The 18,977-nt window shown below is 37.6% G+C and overlaps 2 protein-coding genes across 6 annotated transcripts; both read left to right on the plus strand.

Annotated features, from left to right (window-relative positions):
• Nucleotides 1–1,408: 1,408 nt before the first annotated feature.
• On the plus strand, nt 1,409–6,873 carry LOC132174818 (putative disease resistance RPP13-like protein 1). 5 transcript variants are annotated; one of them, XM_059586508.1, is made up of 6 exons: nt 1,409–4,744; nt 4,833–4,945; nt 5,601–5,688; nt 5,801–5,930; nt 6,023–6,124; nt 6,204–6,290. In XM_059586508.1, exon 1 carries the CDS (start codon nt 1,478–1,480, stop codon nt 3,065–3,067), a length of 1,590 nt encoding a protein of 529 aa, XP_059442491.1. In that variant the 5' UTR covers nt 1,409–1,477; the 3' UTR covers nt 3,068–4,744; nt 4,833–4,945; nt 5,601–5,688; nt 5,801–5,930; nt 6,023–6,124; nt 6,204–6,290. The 5 variants fall into 5 exon arrangements, with proteins under 5 accessions (XP_059442491.1, XP_059442507.1, XP_059442500.1 ...); XM_059586524.1 differs by lacking the exon at nt 6,204–6,290 and adding an exon at nt 6,377–6,873 and having other exon boundaries at nt 5,601–5,930; XM_059586517.1 differs by having other exon boundaries at nt 5,601–5,930.
• On the plus strand, nt 3,133–4,708 carry LOC132174207 (putative disease resistance protein At3g14460). The gene is made up of 2 exons (XM_059585902.1): nt 3,133–3,139; nt 3,249–4,708. Exons 1-2 carry the CDS (start codon nt 3,133–3,135, stop codon nt 4,706–4,708), a joined length of 1,467 nt encoding a protein of 488 aa, XP_059441885.1.
• Nucleotides 6,874–18,977: the final 12,104 nt, after the last annotated feature.

Raw genomic sequence — 18,977 nt, forward strand, 5'->3', positions numbered from 1 at the left:
AGGAGCAATAGATGGTGATTTGAGTCCTATATTAAAAAAATATTATAAATGCAAGTGTTTAATATAATATTGTTCAGTAAGAACAAATAAGCATTGAAAAAGTCACACATTGAAAAAGTCAACACTAAAATAATTTTATTTTTCTTGTATTAGAGTCGACTATTAGTAGCGAGAGTAATGCATGTTGCCGCTAATAAACTTGACCTTAATGAAGTAAATTCAAGTGGTGCAACTTCAATCATTGAACTTTTAAAAAATATTATAGTTTTGATATAATTAGTCCACATGATAATAAGGCCGTTAATGGCCTACCACCGAAAGAAAGAGAGAAAGCAAACAAACATGAAAGAAAGAAATTTCATGGACAATCTACATGTGCAAGTGGACGTGAAATAATTATCTTGTTTAGACAATTTTTTTATTTTTTATTTTTAAGTGAAAACATGAAATATTTTGGGTTATTATAATCAAATCAAAGCACAGCTAACGCCTTAACAAGTCTGTGTATGCTTTAAACAAAATAATAACAAAATTTTCTATTGTTATAAGACTGTTTTTCAAAGGAAAAATCCATGAAGTTTCTTTCTCTCATGTTTGGTTTGCCTTTATTTTTTTGTCTTATTTTTCCTTCTTTTGGTTGTAGGCTTATGATAGTTATTCTTTCTTTCTTTTTCTTTGATGAAGTGAGATGATGTGGATTCCACCACAACTGGCCAGCCTTATTCAATCCACCAAACGGAATCCAAAGATATCGCTCAACAAAATACAAATAAGTGGACCGTTTTGCATGGAATGGTAGATGGCACATTCTCAAGAGAAGTCAAGTTTTTTAAGTCCACTTCTTCCTTGTTAAAGCAAAAAGCAGCTTCCTCTCTGTTTTTGCTCTGCTACTTGCATTCCCCTTCCTTCATTTCCTTTGATTTCCAAACAAGAAAACATGGCTGAGATTGCAACCATTTTTATCTCTCCCTTCCTCCAAGTGTTTTTCGAAAGAATGGCATCTGGGGAGTTTGTTGATTTCTTTCGACGACGAAAACTCTCTGATGGACTCCTCAAGCAGTTGAAGACAACATTCCTGACCTTCGTTGCAGTGCTTGAGGACGCGGAGGAGTTGCAAGTTACAAATTCTAATGTGAAAGAGTGGCTTGATGAGCTGAAAGATGCAGTCTATGATGCAGAGCACGTCTTGGATGAGATTGCTACTCAAGCCTTGCAAAGCGAGTTGGATGCTCAATTTCAAACCACTGCAAGCAAGGTACAAAAGTCTATCTCTGCTTTTCGTAATTCTTTTGTCCAACAAATAGAGCCAAAAATAAAAGGGATACTTGGCAGACTAGAATCTCTAGCGCAACAAAAGGATCTTATAGGCCTTAAAGAAGGTTTTGGAGGGAAATCATCCGAAAGATTGCCCACAACTTCTTTGGTTGAAGAATCTGATATTTGTGGTAGGGATGTTGACAAGGAGGCAATCATTAAAATGATACTCTCAGATGATGCACGTGGCAATGAGATGAGTGTGATTGCTATAGTCGGCATGGGAGGGATGGGCAAGACCACCCTTGCTCAGTTTGTATACAATGACAATAGGGTGAAGAAGCACTTTAATAACCTTGATGCATGGGTTTGTGTTTCTGAAGAATTTGACGTGTTCAAGATAACGAAAACAATTCTGGAGGCAGTAACTTCGTCAACTTGTGATATTAAGGATCTAAATCAACTTCAACTTAGACTAAGGGAGTGTTTAACGGGAAAGAAGTTTCTACTTGTTTTAGATGATGTTTGGAATGAAACTTATGTTCAATGGGAGGCATTGTGTAAACCCTTCAAAAATGGGGCACAAGGAAGTAAGGTCCTTGTAACAACGCGTAATAATAGTGTTGTATCAGTTGCTAGAGCTCTGTCTTATCATCTAATGGAGTTACCGGAAGAAGATTGTTGGTCACTATTTGCAAAGCATGCATTCCATGATGGTAACTCTAATGCACATGGAGAGCTAGAAGTAATAGGTAGAAAAGTCATTGAAAAGTGCGGAGGCCTTCCATTAGCAGTGAAGACAATTGGTGCTTTATTAAGATCTAAACCAGATGTTAATGAATGGGATAAGATATTAAAGAGTGAATTATGGGATTTGCCAATTGATGAGATGGGTATTCTTTCAGCTCTAAGGTTAAGTTACAAATATCTCTCTTCACCTCTAAAGCAATGCTTTGCTTATTGTTCAATATTCCCAAAGGATTATGCTTTCAAAAAAGATCAATTAATCTTGTTATGGATGGCGGAAGGTTACATATATCAACCCAAAAACAGAACAATGGAAGAAGTTGGTAATGAGTATTTCCTCACTCTAGAATCAAGATCATTATTCCAAAAATCAAGTGATGACAAGTCATGTTTTGTAATGCATGATCTTGTGAGTGATTTAGCAAAATCTATATCTGGACAATTTATTTCAAGGTTGGAGGATGGTTGTTCTCACGAGATAGTAAACAATACTCGCCACTTGTCCTATTTTTTCAAACAAGAATTTCATAGCTTAAAGAAGTTTGAGACCCTTCAGAAAGCTAAGAGGTTGCACACTTTCCTACATTTAGATATGTCAGGTTATAATTGGCCCGGTTACTACTTGAGTAAAAAAGTAGCACATGATTTACTGCCGACACTAAGATGCTTACGGCTGTTTTCTCTGTCCAAGTATAGGAACATTACTGAATTGCCAGAGTCAATTGGCAAACTTAAACACCTACGTTACTTGGATCTCTCTTTCACTGAAGTTCAAAGACTACCTGATTCTATATGTCAATTGTGCAATTTGCAGACATTGAGATTGTCAAATTGTAAAAAGCTTGTTGCGTTGCCAAGAGATATGTGGAAACTCATTAGTTTACGTCATCTTGATATTACCAAAACAGGCATAAAAGAGATGCCGATACATTTGGGTAGATTAAAATGCCTCCAGACGTTGACGAAATTTATCGTTGGCAAAGGTAGTGGGACTTGCATTGGAGAGTTAGGAAATTTTACAAATCTTCAAGGGATCGCTTTCTATATTGGAGCTCCAAAATGTTGAATCTCCTGTGATGCTCTGAATGCAAGCTTGAGGGATAAAAAGTACCTCGAAGAATTGGTATTGGAATGGAATGTTGATACTAATTTCTCAGAAAGTCAAAGAAGTGTACTTGATAGTCTCTGGCCCCATACAAGCTTGAAAAGCCTCACTTTTAGATACTACTGTGGTAAAACTTTTTCAGATTGGGTAGGGCATCCTTCATTCTCTAATGTAGCATCTCTTGAGCTACAAAGTTGTAGGTATTGCAGCAGTTTGCCACCCCTTGGGCAGCTACAATCTCTGCAGAACCTCTATATTGCTGGTTTTGATGAAGTTGTTACAGTGGGTCGTGAGTTTTTTGGTAGCGGTTCTTCTTCATCTAAGCCATTTGGTGCCCTCAAAGTTCTTAAGTTGGAGAATATGTGGAACTGGGGGGAATGGAATTATTTTGGTGACGAAAATGAGGGTGTAGGTTTTCCTCAACTTGAAAAGCTTTATATTATCACGTGCCCTAAACTCACAGGAGGGTTGCCGGTCCATCTTCCTTCTTTAGCCATACTTGATATTATTAATTGTCAGCAACTGGTGGCTCCACTCCCAAGGACTCATGTTATACGTAATTTGAGGTTGGATGATTGTAATGGGGTTTTGTTAAATGAATGGCCACCTGGAATGCAGAAGCTCGAAATTGGAAGATTTGATCCACTAGAGTTCCTTCCCAAGGGAATGATAGACTCCAACGGCGGTCTTCAAGAGTTGGTGATCCGTAGCTGTTCCTCACTTGTGTCCCTTCCTAAGGATGGTCTTCCCTCTACATTAAAAACCCTTGAGATTAATAGTTGTATGAAGTTAGAGCTCTCAACAAACCTGGACTATTCATCCCTTGGAAAACTGTCGTTGTGGAATTGTGATTCTGTAAAGTCCTTTCCATTAGATTTATTCCCAAATCTTTATCACATCAAAATCAGTTCGTGTATCAATTTGGAATCTCTTACGGTTCCAGAAAATTATGAACATGATTTAGTCGCCTTGGAGATTAATATCAGACATTGCCATAATTTTGTTTCTTTTCCAAAAGGAGGATTGCGTGCCCCCAAACTCACAACGTTTAGGGTCGATGGTTGTGGCAGTTTGAGATCACTTCCTGACAAAATGCACATACTCCTTCCGTCTCTTGAGTGTTTGGATATATGGCATTGTCCAAAAGTTGAGTCGTTTCCTGAAGGGGGGTTGCCTTCCAATTTGAAATCAATTTTGATCATTGGTTGTGAAAAACTCATTGCAAGTCGGATGGGATGGGGTTTGCAGAACCTCCCTTTTCTTAGATCTTTGTCAATCGGTGGCAATTCTGAAGATGTGGAGTCCTTCCCAGAGGAGCAGTTGCTGCCCACCAATCTGACCTACCTTGGAATATGGTACTTTCCAAATTTGAAATTTTTGGACAAGAAAGGGATTCAACACCTCAATGCTCTTGAAAGATTGAGTATCTGGAACTGCCCTCAGCTCAAGTATATGCCGGAACAGGGGCTGCCTCCCTCCCTTTCTCTATCAATCTTGGAATGTCCTTTGTTGAAGGAAAAGTTGCAAAGTAAAAAAGGAAAAGAATGGTTCAAGATTGCTCACCTGGAACAGATATGGATTGATTACAAATGGATTGAATAAGCGAAAAGTCTGTCTAGCAAGAGTCCCCAAATTTCGGTACGTGCAATTTTCAACCTCCTAATTTATCTAATATGATTTACCCTCTCTGTTTTAATGTGCTTAGTTGCTATCTTTGATACAACAGCATGCTCCACCCACTTCACCACTTCAACGATACGTCCACCAGATGACATGAACAACTCTGATAATGGGATAAAGAAGTAGCAAAGCAGAAGAGATTGCCAGAAGTTTGAAAATGTAATCTTTCATCTTCTTTAGCTTGCAAGTTTGAAACAAATTATATTTATCAGGCCAGGTTGATGACTTTGTCAGCAATCTACCACCGTCCCAAAAAAAAAAAGAAATTAATTATTTAAACCCTTCGTCCTTTGATTATCTTTCTGCATATTTCTTTGATGACTAACATGTTATTTTGTCAATACTTTTAGTGTGCAACTTCTCGGTTTGCTCTGTTTTTTTTATTTTTATTTTTTCGTTCCTTTGCTCCCATATATAATCAAACCCTTAAAAATTAACTATTTCCTATTCCCTTAATAACTTGAAAGCCACAATCTTTCCCCTAAACTTTGGTACCGATTATGCATAGAAACATGTTGTGTTGTTGTCCTATATATGTTGGCTATTGGTGAACAACTTAAAAATATTTCTACTTGAAAAGAAAATCATATATTCCATATGATATCTAATTACTCAAAATAATTTGGAACTTAATTTAAAAGATCTAGCCGACATTGAACTAATTTAAAACAGAATGCTCCAGCACTAAATCAATTCTGATAAATTCGATTATCAAACTGTTGAGATGAGAAACTGAAGCTGGATTTATATATGGTGTTCCTTGTTACTTATTTCTTGTCTTATTAACTTTAAATGTACATTGTCAACTTGACAGATTTTTAATCATTGTTGATCTTGATGCTTCCATAGGCCATAATTTCAGCAGTAATTTTGGTCATTGCACAATTAGTTTCGATTACCAGGTAGTTTATATTCAGTTCACGTCTTGACTTTTCAAGCCCTATGTTTGAAATGCTTTGCATTTCCAGTTTGTTTTTTAGATACCATATTACATGTACTGTTCCCTGTTTGCAGTCCTACCACCCTGTTTGCTTTCTTGGAGTTATGATAGCTTAATTGGTTTTGCAAAAGGAATATATGGGGCGAAGACTTTGGTGGGGTCTCCTTATATTTTAGCAACCTGTTAGTTGTGTCAGCTAAAATGGTATTTTTCATCTATTGATGAGATTTTCTTTTTCTTTTTCTTTTTCTGTATTGGATGGTGGCACCTATTCTAACTTGATGAACGTTTATTAGTATCCTTGTTTATATGCATGGAGAAACCATGTGCTGCCAGCGGCTGATGAAGCTGAATCAATATGGACAAATTAAAAATTGGTTTTATTAGACCAAGATGAGGTGCATGTTTTTACCACATTCTGTTTGTGGTTTGGCAGATCAAAGAAATTGAGATTAATATGTACGTTTATTAGTGTAGGATTACTGAGAAACCATGTCATACCATCGGCTGATGAAGCTGAACCAATATGGACAAAAAATTGGTTTTATTAGACCATGACCAAGATGAGGCACGTGTTTTTTCCACATTCTGTTTGGGGTTTGAAAGTGCAAAGAACTTGAGATTTATATGTACACCTTTTTGTGTTTCAGGCTAATCAGTACAAGAAACATTACCGTATTGAATTATTTGTGCTGCAAGTCAATCCCCGCATGTTGAATTATTCCGTCTCAAGTGTTGGGAGTACCTCAAAAATTTCTTGAAAATGGAGAAGTGATGCAGCCGAACTTGCAAATGCGCTCATGGAGGATCTTGAGTGAAGGAAGAAGGCTTCTGGAGTGGGAAGTTTTATTCTGCAGGAGACAAATCATGCGTAACCTCTGCTTGACCTTGGCTCGAGCAAGAATGTGACTAATCATAGGACAGAAAATTCTCACAGCCCTCGCGCAACATTGGCTCAAGTGAAGTTGTGACAGTTTTTAGTAAAGACTATTTTGTAATTTTGCTTTCCGCGTTGAACCCTAAATTCTTTTCAAGCATAACGAGACCGGCTTGACCGCCTAGTTGTTATTGTAGTTCAGTTTTATGAATAAGAATACTTGAGTGAGAGTTTCTCTTTTGTTTCCTATATTCATGTGCTTGGCTTTATAAAATGGTAGTTTGATGTAGTGTTTTCAGAATTAGCTTCCCACTCGCCACACTCCATATAAAATGGTTGTTTGATGTACTTGCAACTAAAAAGTTGTTTGTTATGAGCCTATGAATGAGCATGATGGATAGTTTAGTCCTAAGCTTTCTTCTGCTGAGATAGCTAAAACATGGTGTTCCATTGAAGTATGGTTTCATTGTCCAAAGAATTTGATACTCTTCAAGGGTTTCATCATCAAGGAGGCATCTGGATTTTGAAGAAAGCTATTAATATTTGTCTCTTTTATCTTACAAATCAAGAAAAGGTTGAGCACTTTTTTTCTTGGAAGCGGGGCATTTTCTTTCTATTCATAACATATGTGTTTAAGTGACAACATGAAAAATTTGCAGTTCTTATAATCCTTCATATTTATAGAGATAGAGGATATAATTCGTAAGTCTCGCTTGGGCTACTTTAATGGTAGTCTTTACAATTTATCTTTGGATTGATGAGATTTAGTTCATGACCCATAGGCCTTCTACCTTTAACAAGTCTTTGCCTGCTTTAAACAAATTAATTACAAAATTTGGTTTGATTTGAGATTGTCATTGTCTATCCCCTATAGGCAAACGGGGTTGTAACGATTGATGTATATATCAATATATGTATATAAACTTCTTTTCTTCTTTTATTTCATGAGATTTTTCAGCATGCCTATGAACTATTCATCGCCCTGAGGCCTGAGCCATACATACATCATACTCTTCAGGATGCCTCAGAACTATCAGCAATTGGAAAATATATGTAAGTGCTCAAATTTGCCTTGATTGGACCTTACGATTTATTGGATTTCCCCCAACCAATCTGAAAATTGGTGTTTGAGATTTATTAAATGATTTGGTTTAAAGGGACTCACAACTTATAAGCCCTAAACATATGATGGACTTCTTATGCAAAACAACTCAAAGAAGGACTACTAAACCCCTTAGACATCATCTCTTGAAGAAGATGTATTATTATTATTATTTTGACAAATAAAACTCCTACTATAATTAAAATACTTTCCTTGCTCCAGCTCTATATCTCCCACGATTATATGTTCTTATTACATGGCATGTTAAGTCAAACTGCCCTACAAAAGGAAAATTATTGAACAAAGATCTACAATGTGTAACATTACAGGAAAAACCATTAGCCTTATAAATTATCTTTATAAACTACCAATTTTATGTGAACTACTCTTTATCTTCTCAATATGTGATTGTAGAGATCAAGGGTGTTACATAATTTAATTCATCCGTCCATGATCCATCAATTCAGAAGGACTTTGAAGTCCACTTGCAAAATTATTGATTAAGGATATGTCGGTTGTGCACTTCTAGATTGCCGTCTCTCATTTTCAAATGCAAAGCTCATGAAATTCCTTCTTTTTTTTCTTCTTTTTTTTTCATGTTGCGTTTGCTTTCTATTTTTCTTTTGGTGTAGGGCCATTAACGTCCTTATTATGGCATGGGCTATTTTATATCAAAAGCTAAATTTAAGGAGAAAATTTTAATTTTTCAAATTTAGAAAACCACTTTATATCAAAACTACAATAATAAGACCATGTTGAGAATTTGAGGCTTAGTAGAAAATATTTATAAAATGTTAGGAGCCAATGCTCGAGCACACTGGGTTGGTGGGGCAGGGAATGAGATCCGATTAGTAAAATATAGGAGGGCAAAATGATTTTTTTAGTTCTTGTAGAACTATTTTACCCTCTTGTGTAGAAAGCACAGCTTTCATGTCCACTTGCACAATTATTGATCCATCAAGTTTCTTTCTTTCATGTTTGGCTTTCATGTCCACATTCAAAACAAGTGTGGATTCCTGACTTAAGGACCCATTCCATAAAGAAATGTTTTCTGCTTTCCTTCTTCTTTGATTTATTAGTGAGATGGAGTGGAGTCCACCACAATTGGCCATATTCAATCTACCGACGGAATCCAATGGGAAAGCCACAATTCTGCAATGGTGTATCACGTGGTATACTGGTACTGCCCCTGCCAAAGGGAAGGCCATTATTCTACAATTAAGCTATTTAAAAAAAGACGCATGTCGTTTTTATAGACCGAGTTAGAGGAAGTTCTTCAAATCTAATTTTGAGAAAAACTTTGTCCTTCAAGTAATTGGATGATCTTTGAATATATGACATTTTTACTGTATCATAAATTGACTAATGTGAAAAAAATAAGAATGTTTGATATGAAAAAGTAATAGTAAAAAATTGTTTTGTAATGAATTTTTTTATTTAAATAATAGTAAAAAATGATGGATGTGATATAAAAAGTAAAAATGTTAGGACATACGTTGAATTTTATGAGGAATAATATGGAGTCATTTTTGGCATTTGCCAAACAAAGCCACAAATTAATTATGGATTGAATGTGGCCAACTGTGGTGGACTCCGCACCACACCATGCCATTAAATCAAACTGAATAAATGAAAATGTGACCAATATTTGTCGATCTTTAATTCATATCATTTGAGAGAAAAAATTTGAGAGGTGAGTTGTACTACTAAACCAACTATGAGAGCTGGCTCTGCAATCTGCCATTAATACAATTTAGTTGTAGGCAAGCAGCAATGATTAGCCGTTGGAGGCAAGGAGCAATAGAAGGTGATTAAAAAAATATCATAAATAATTGTCCACCACAAGCAATACCCTTAGATAATTACATCCATTTTTGCTGCATGCTTCTTCTTCAACACATTGATCATGAATTGAGAATGAAGAGTCATCAGGAGATCGCTTTGATACTACATTGAGTTTTCTCTCTAGCGAAAATTAGAGGAGAAGGAACTATGTTTCCAGGACTATTAACCAGTGAAAGGAATTTGTTGTTGCTCAAACTGCTTTTTGTATGGCGGACGATCTGGCTAATTTGTGGGAGAATTTCTCACTTACCAAGGATGAAGATCTGGAGCTTCCAATCCAGAAAGTCGAATTGCAAGCCAGGATCATGAGGGGTAGGGAATGTGTTTTGGGAAAATTGGTTTCGGATCGAATGGTGAGTCGTGAGACTATCCAATTCACTCTCATGTCGTGGTGGAAACCCGGAGGAAAACTTTCTTTTAAGGTTCTCGGGGAGAATTTTTTCTTGATCGATTTTACGAAACCAAGGGACAAGGAGTGAGCATTTTGATGGATGCATGTTCATGGTAGAGGATTTTGATGGTTTTACGCCACCATCACAATTCTCTTTTGATAAGGATGCGTTCTAGGTGCGAATGATAAATTTATCCTTAGCATGTATGAGTTTGGGGATCGGTCAGAAAATTTGGGCTTTGGTTGGAGAGGTGGAAACTGTTGATACGGATGCTGAGGGGATCGGATGGGGGAAATATCTTCATATAAAAATTCTTTTGGACCTGAAAAACCCCTGCCAAGGGGTAGGAAAATCAATATTGAGGGAATGGCTACTTGGATTACGTTTCAATATGAACGACATCCAAAATTTTGTTTCCAATGTGGGGTAATTTGCCATGGTAAAACAGGGTGTCCAAGAAGGAGTGGGCTTCATCAACAAGATATGAACCAGTATGGTCTCTGGCTTAGAGCAGCTTCTCCTATTGGAAAACTAGAGAAGATTTTTAACAGGTTTCAAACCCACAAGGAATCGAACTACTCTCATCCAAAAGATGGGTTTCATCATCGATGGGATAGGGGGAGCAATTCTTCCGATGACCTGCGGAGGGATAGAGGTAGTTCAGGCGATGGTGGGAGGGGAATTGGCGAATCTCCGGTCGCGGGAAACTTGCATGCTCAGCATGGTAAGATTGGAAAGTATGGATTTCACGGAGATATTATAGGAGGATATGGTGTGCATGGTTATAGAAAGAAACAGAAGGTAACAGAAGAATATTCAAAAAAAGATCTTGGGTAGTCAACTGATGAAGCATCTATTGAAGAGAGCGATTTTCGGGATTCATGCAAGGAAGGAAATCATCACGGTGCACTGGAAAATTTTCACCTAGCTGTCACGCTGCATGGGGCGAGACTGGCGAATGCTCTCCCAGTTGTCACACTGCATGCATCGGGACTGGGCCACGTCACAGTTCATCAAGCTAAGGATGCCATGGGCTGGGGGGAGCTAACTATGAGCCCGGGCTTTACTCTAATATGGGTCCGTTAATATCAGATGTCGAAAGGTCCATGCAATGAAAAGGCTTTGGTTCTAAAGGAGAAAGGGGTATCGATAAAAGAAGCCCAGAGAAAGTAGTGGGAATCTGTAAGAAAAGAAGTCGGAGAGAAATTGATGCTCATTTTGAAACTTCTATACAGTTGGACGGGCCATGGAGAATAAGTGGTCAAATTGATGCACGCCCAGTTACAAAGGGACGGAAGCTGAGTACTGCGATAGGCAAAAACAATCGTTCGGGGATGGCGGAGGCTGTGGTGCAGCCCCACCGACCGCAATGAGGATAATTAGCTGGAACTGCCGAGGGCTTGGGAACCCTCGGACAGTTAGAAAGCTTTGCCGCTTGATGAAGCAAAAGAAGCCCATTTTGGTTTTCTTAATGGAAACCAAATTACGGAAGGAAAAAATGGAGGGTATACGCTATAAACTCGGGTTCTCGAGCATGTTTGTTGTTGATAGTGTGGGGAGAAGTGGAGATTTGGCTCTATTTTGGGGAGAGGAAACTTGGGTTACTATCCAGAATTTTAGTCAACGCCATATCAACGGCGTAATTAAAATTTCGGAGAGTAATACACCATGGAACTTTACCGGTTTCTACGGCCATCCCAACGTTGCAAAAAGAGATGAAGCATGGGCTTTACTCCACTATCTTGCCCATTTGGCCCCCATCCCATGGATTTGTATTGGTAATTTTAACGAAATTGTGGAAAGCGCAGAAAAATGGGGTGGGGTGGGGTGGGACGTGCAAATAGCTAAATGTTAGCTTTTCGACAAGTTCTGAAAAAATTGTGAACTTTCGGATCTTGGGTTCTGAGGTCCGAAGTTTACTTGGAGCAATTGTAGAGATGAGGAGGAATTTACTAAGGAACGTTTAGATCAGGGAGTGGCCAATTCCGAATGGAGAGGTCTATTTTCGGATATGGAAGTGGTAGTAGAAGTTACTACCGGTTCTGATCATACCCCTTTAATACTTTACCTGGTGGGAGACGGTGTGCACGGGCGGGGGCATAGAAACTTCATATACGAGACCAAGTCGTAGTGTGATGATGGCTATGAGGAAATTTTAAAGCAAGCTTGGGCTCTTATAACTGACGTAGAAATTGGGTGGAGTGCTATAGGTTCCAATTTATCACATTGTCAAACCTCTCTTGTGCGTTGGTAGGTGGGATGTAATGGAGCTACTAAGGAGAAAATCACCCAATTACAAAAAAGGCTTCTTGTATTACAGGGGACTGAAGAAGAAGGGGTAGGTGGAGAGACAAAAAATTATTCAAAAGGAGTTGACTCTGTTGCTGGTAAAATCTGATTATTAGTGGCGGCAGAGAGAGAAAATTGACTGGCTGCGGAGCGGTGATAGGGACACGAAATTTTACCATTCCTGTGCAAACTCTGGCAGAAAATCCAACACCATTTACGCCATCACCAATGCTAAGGGGAGACCATGTTCGTCGGAGGAAGAGGTACAATTGGCTTTTGTCAATTATTTTGATGGCTTGTTTACTTCTGAAAGTGCAGGAAATATGATGTCATGTTTACAACCATTAAATAATTGAGTTACAACGACTATGAATTGTTCGTTGCTGAAGCCATTTACCAAAGAGGAAGTCCAGTTTGCACTTCGTCAAATGGCTCCTCTAAAAGCAAGGGTCTTGACGGGTTTCCTGCAGATTTTTATTAGAAAAATTGGAATATAGTGGGGGATGATATATGTCGAGCTATCATTGGGTCACTCAACTCTGGTATTTTGCCTAACTTTTTGTGAATTTGAGTAATATTGCTCTTATTCCGAAGGTTAAAAACCCTACTAGTGTGATGGAATTTAGGCCGATTAGCCTTTGCAATGTGACTTACAAGTTAATATCCAAGGTGCTTGCGAATAGATTGAAGAAAATCTTGCCCCAAATTATTTCACCTGTTTAGAGTGCATTTTTACCAGGGCGATTGATCACTAATAATGTACTAGCGGCTTATAAGATGCTCCATACCATGCATGCACGTATGAAGGGGGAGAAAGGTTTCATGGAGATAAAATTGGATATGAATAAGGCCTACGATAGGGTGGAATGGCGGTTCCTAGAGGCAGTAATGAGGTGTCTGGGGTTTGAATCACGGTGGACAAATCTCATTATGATGTGAGGAACATCGGTTCAATATGCTGTTGTAGTTAATGGGAAACCGTGTAGAAAAATTAAACCGCAGAGGGGATTGAGGAAAGGGAACCTTATTTCTCCATATCTATTATTTGTGCAGAGGCTTTGGGTGCATTGTTGACAAAAGCAAATGAGGATGGAGCTTTGACGGGGGTTCCTACTTCAAAAAGGGGCCCTCGAATAAGCTATTTATTCTTTGCGGATGATAGCGTTCTTTTTTGTAGGGCTAATCGTACTCAATGGAAGAATCTTACGAATGTTTTACAGCTTTATGAAACTGTGTCGGGCCAACACCTCAATGCTAGTAAGACTTCCATTTTTTTTAGCAAGAATACTTCCATGAAGGATAAGGGTGAAATTTTGGAGGTTTTGGGTCTCCCATCGACTCAACGGTATGACACTTATTTGGGACTCCCAACTCTAGTAGGAAAATCTCGAATGGCAGCTTTAAAGGGAATCACTGACCTAGTATGGAAGAGCCTTCAAAACTGGAAGCTGAAATTTTTATCTCAGGCTGGCAAGGAAATACTTCTTAAGGCTGTAATTCAAGCGATTCCTACCTACTACATGAGTGTTTTTCTTCTCCCACGTGCTCTTTGTGTGGAGATAAATTCACAAATGCGTAAGTTTTGGTGGGGACATAAAGAAAATAAATCCAGAGTGAGTTGGATGAGTTGGGAGTGTATGGGTTTGTCAAAAGAGTCTGGAGGAATGGGGTTTTGTGATTTTACGAGTTTTAATAAGGCTCTTTTGGCTAAACAAAGTTGGAGGCTTTGGCACCAACCGGACAATCTAATTTCTCGGATTATGAAGGCGAAATATTACTCGGAGTGCTCTATATTGGAGGCAAGTGTGGGTTGGCGACCCTCTTTTGCAGGGAGGAGTATTCATGGCTCGTGTGATCTTCTTCGAGAAGGATTGATATGGAGGGTGGGTAATGGTTGCAAAGTTCAGATTTGGAAAGATAGGTGGATCCCGAACCCATCTACTTTCAAAATTATTTCCCCACCAACCCTACTAGACCCAGAGGCAACGGTTAGCTCCCTTGTTGATGTACACTCAAAGTAGTGGAATATCCCTCTTTTGGCCTCTTTATTTACAGAAGAGGAGGTTCAAAAGATTAAGGAAATTCCTTTAAGTTGCACCAATCAAAAAGGACTCTCTTATTTGGAGGGGCACTAAGAATGGGGTTTTTTCGATGAAGAGTGCATATCATATACAAAAAGAGTTGGTAAATCGAACGAAAGCAGCTAGTTCATCAACAACAAGGAGTAGTGCTCTTTGGAGACGATTATGGGCTTTACCGGTGCCTAACATGGAGAAAAATTTTCTATGGTGGGCCTGCCAAAATATTCTCCCGACCCGGGAAAATTTATACAAACGAAAGGTTATTTTGGATCCCCTTTGCCCGGTTTGTGGTTTGGAGGTGGAGACAGGTTTCTATATTTTGTGGCAGTGCCCATCGGCTATGGATGCGTGGGCTATGGGTCATGCAAAAGTCCAGAAGTGCTCATTCTCTGGACATGATTTGCTGCAGCTGCTGGAGTATTTGTTTGACAGGTGTGGCCAGGAGGAAATAAAACAATTTTCTGGTATGTCTCAGCGTCTTTGGCTGCGAAGAAACGACTTGATTCATGGAGGCACCTTAACACACCCGAAGGTGATAGTTGCTCAGACAAAACAAGCCATTGTGGATTTCACCTTGGCTCATGAGCGTGATGAGGTAGCTATGATTACACTCGTCCAATAGACCGCAACCAGCTGGCAAGCTCCAGTGATGGGGTGGGCAAAAGCAAATTGTGATGCGGCTTTGGTGAGACAGCATGGTCGTATGGGGCTTGGGGTGGTTATACGGGACTCTTGGGGGAATATGCAGGCAACAAGGTGCGTGGTTTAGGATGGTTGCTTGGCTCCGGTAGCAGCAGAGGCGATGGTGATTCTCTTGGCCATATGATTATGTCATGAATTAAGCCTTTCCCGGGTGCACTTTAAAGGGGATGCAAAATCTGTGATAGATTCCGTAAACTCGGTGGAGACGGATAGCAGCTGGATGGGGCATATCATTGAGGATATCAAATTGAAACTTCGGGCTTTTCAACAGTGACAGCTCACGTTTACTAGGGAGGAGGGAAATCAGGTGGCTCACTTACTTGCAAAATATGCGGTGGAACATGACCAGGAATTTTGTTGGAGAGATATACCTCTTGATTGTATTCGTGATGCTTTGTTACTTGAGCAATTTGCTCTAATTTCTTGAATTATAATGAGAAGTCAGTTTTTATCAATAATAATTTTAAAAGTCATATTACTTTTGGAGGAATAAAAGATGATAGGAGTCTTGCATATAGCATTACTCATATATTTATTGCCAATAAAAGAACAATATAAAAGCATTCATTGTCTAAAAACACTATTAAAACTAAAGTAGCCAAAATATGTACAAGTAGCCCTTCAATAGCCATCACTCTTAAGCATCGTCATCCTCAAACTCATCCTCATCCCAGTTGGATTGTCACCTGCCCAATCAAAATGAATTCAATACTTTTTATATGACATCGTACGAAAAAAAAAAATGGAAGACAATAAATAAGTAAATGAGAACATAGAGTTATATATGATTTGCATAATGCAAGGCAACCAAATAAGGGCCTATTCACTACAAAAATTTAAGTATTTTGTGACTGCCAATTAGTGACGTGTTGTAGTGACGTTTTTGAAATAGCAAAAGTTTAGTATACTATAAAAACGAGGGGTAGTGACGTTTTTACTGTTCACACGCCACCAATTGGTTGAGTGTGAACAGTAAAAACGTCATTAAAGGTTTTTTTTTTTTCTCGAAAAATAATTTTTTTTCATTTTTTTATTAATTTATTTTTTCATTTTTTTCATTTGTTAATATGATCACAATTGTAACTCATGATACTCTCAACTGAGATTGCATGCACATATGGACTACCTTATATTCCAAGGTATCTCTCTCTCTCTCTCTCTCTCTCTCTCTCTATATATATATATATATATATATAGATAAGGTGTTCATAAAGCACATAATGGTTTACCTTATAACTATTTCCATACTGCCTTTGTAATCTTGATAAATTTACATCCTTCTAAGTTGTATCATTAGCATACACTTTTGATTACATTTCAATACTTAAACATGCAACTTTAAGAGAAAATTGGCGCAAATTATCAAAGAGATAGAGATGAAATGCAAATATGAAACTTGTAATCATTCAAGTATTTAGGAAACACAAGCAGAGCACAGGTTCTAATACAAGTTCTATATTCTTTCATCCTCTATCTCTAAGTCATTTTGAAATTTTGAAAACCTCATATATACAAGTTCTATACGTACAAGTCTCCAACCGCGGCCACAAGTAAAACAAAAATCATTTCTCAGAACTATATAATCATCAACAATATTATAATGATATGTTAATATCACCTTACAAACCTATATAAGAAGCACTTCTTAGAGAAGGATGTTTACTATACTACTGAGTTTGTGATAAGAAACCAAGGAATTTTTATTTTATTTTATTTATTTTATTTTATTTTGACATGTGGATAAAGGGGGCTGGAAGAGAATTCGAACTAATGACTTTCATTTTATGAGGCAAATCAAAGATTATAATCCTATATTTGACGTCAAGAAATTACCATCACTTGGACGACTAGCCCCAGATGATCTCAATCGTCGTCCCGCTGGCGCCAAAGAGTTCGAGCCGGGAGCTAGCGATATGTTCTGCGATGGGCCGGCATAAAACATACAATTAATGATCAGAATGTAAGAGATTTTTCCAAATCAAATGGGTTAAATTAGCCAACAATAAAAGTAAATTAGTAATTAGGGTATACATGTGCCTGCATCGTGGCTTTCATAATGCTTGCGAAGTGGTCCATCCGAGTATTGAGTGCCGCCACTTCACCGCTCCATTTCTCGAATTTGCCGGCGATTTCTTGCAAGCCTTGTTCCGGTGTAGAGGGCAATGTTGTGTGAAAGATAATATAACTTGCAACCACGAATAGAATAAGAAGAGCAATTGCCACCGTAGATACTATATAATTATCAAAATTAGTTGACTTAATCTTCTCTCCGGCAGAACTCAACCAATGATTTTTCTTAGGCATTGTTATGGAAAGAATTCCGCTATCAAACTTTGAACGAATTTCATGCCCATTACAATCTTCTGGAATCTTAACTTCTTTATGAAAGAAGCTATTGATTAGATTAGTCCTTTGTCCCCAAATTTCAACTCCTCCACGATTGTTGAGTCGAACAATAATTTCTTCGCTTTTGAACCCTACAAAAAGTCGAGAAAAAAAAAATTATTTTCACTTTTACATCACATCAATCAAACAAAAAATAGAAACTTTATTTTCTAAACGCAATCTCAAGTACAGTTTTGACGAACCGAATATCTTTGTTGCTCTTGAATTGGGAAGATCGTGTTGATGCGTTATAACCTAATAATAATAATAATAATGTAGGGTGCCTTCACGTACAGGCAAGGAAATAATTTCTTACAAAATATAGCACTTTTAAAGGGAAAACAGCAATTTTTCCAAACAGTACTTAACTACATTAAAAATCGTGTCTTTGAACTTGCAAACCCAAACAAACCCTTAAAATCGTCCCAACAAGCCGTTTAGTAATCACGTGTTAAACCAGAAATCTATAATTAATTTAGTTATACTCCATGAGTCAAACTTTGAGTTTCTATCGAAATTCTTAAGAGAAAATATACGTACCTTGAAGATGAAGCTCGAGAACGTCACGGCCTTCTTCTTGACGCCACTTGCAAAAGGGTTCGAAACCAGAGGGCATGGGCTCAGCTTTGGCCTTCTTCGTTTCCATTTCTTTTAATTAATAGAACACAAAAACACTGGGGACGTCTATTAACCAAGCTTTCTTCTATTTATAATGAATTAATCATTGAACAAGTTTATTCTTTCTTTATTTTTTAGCATTATTAATTTATTCAATGAAACCCTAGCTAATAGTAAAACCCTAGCCGTCCCTAGTGTTTATATGTGGTTATATATGTTCCATTAAGTGTTTTTCCTCTTTTTTTTTTTTTTTCTTTTTTTAAAGGAATCGATCGAACATTAAGGAAATTAGGTATTTGATATGAAAGCACATCTCTTAGCTACTACGTACCTTAATTATCTTGAACATGATCTTTATTTAATCTCTAACTATTCGAAAATTTCCTCGAGACTTGACCGCATATTTTTATTATTATTTTTTTTCAACATGATTGCATGCTTAAAAACTTTGGTCCAAGATTTAAAAATCAAAAAATCAAAAAATCAAATAAAAACCCACCAAAGCAAGTGAGTTTAAAAAAGAGTAATGCCAGAAGTGGGATTTTGTCTACCATATATCTCCAAAAATGATGTGCTTTTTAAAATTATCTTTGAATTTGTGATAGATCACACTATTGAATTTTGATATAATGGTGATTTTAAAAGCAACATTAAAAGGTGAATAAAAGTCACACTTCTAACATTACTAAGCAAAATTTTAAACCTAGTTTACTAGCCAATGGCATGATTTGGGGTATTTTTGTCAAAAATAAAATTTTAAAACCCTAGACTAACTTAATCCTAGCTACACCCTTTTTTTCTTTTTCTTTTTTAACAAACGAGTTATCTTCATTGAAAACTGCCAAACTTGAGTGGCCGAATGACCCGAGGGTGACATGGAACCTGGACCGGATCACCATCTTTAGTTATTCGTTAAATTGCCATTAGAGAGTTAGCCACTTAACAACCAAACAACGAAGA

Source organism: Corylus avellana, chromosome ca1 (assembly GCF_901000735.1).
Source record: "Corylus avellana chromosome ca1, CavTom2PMs-1.0".
Taxonomy (NCBI): domain Eukaryota; kingdom Viridiplantae; phylum Streptophyta; class Magnoliopsida; order Fagales; family Betulaceae; genus Corylus; species Corylus avellana.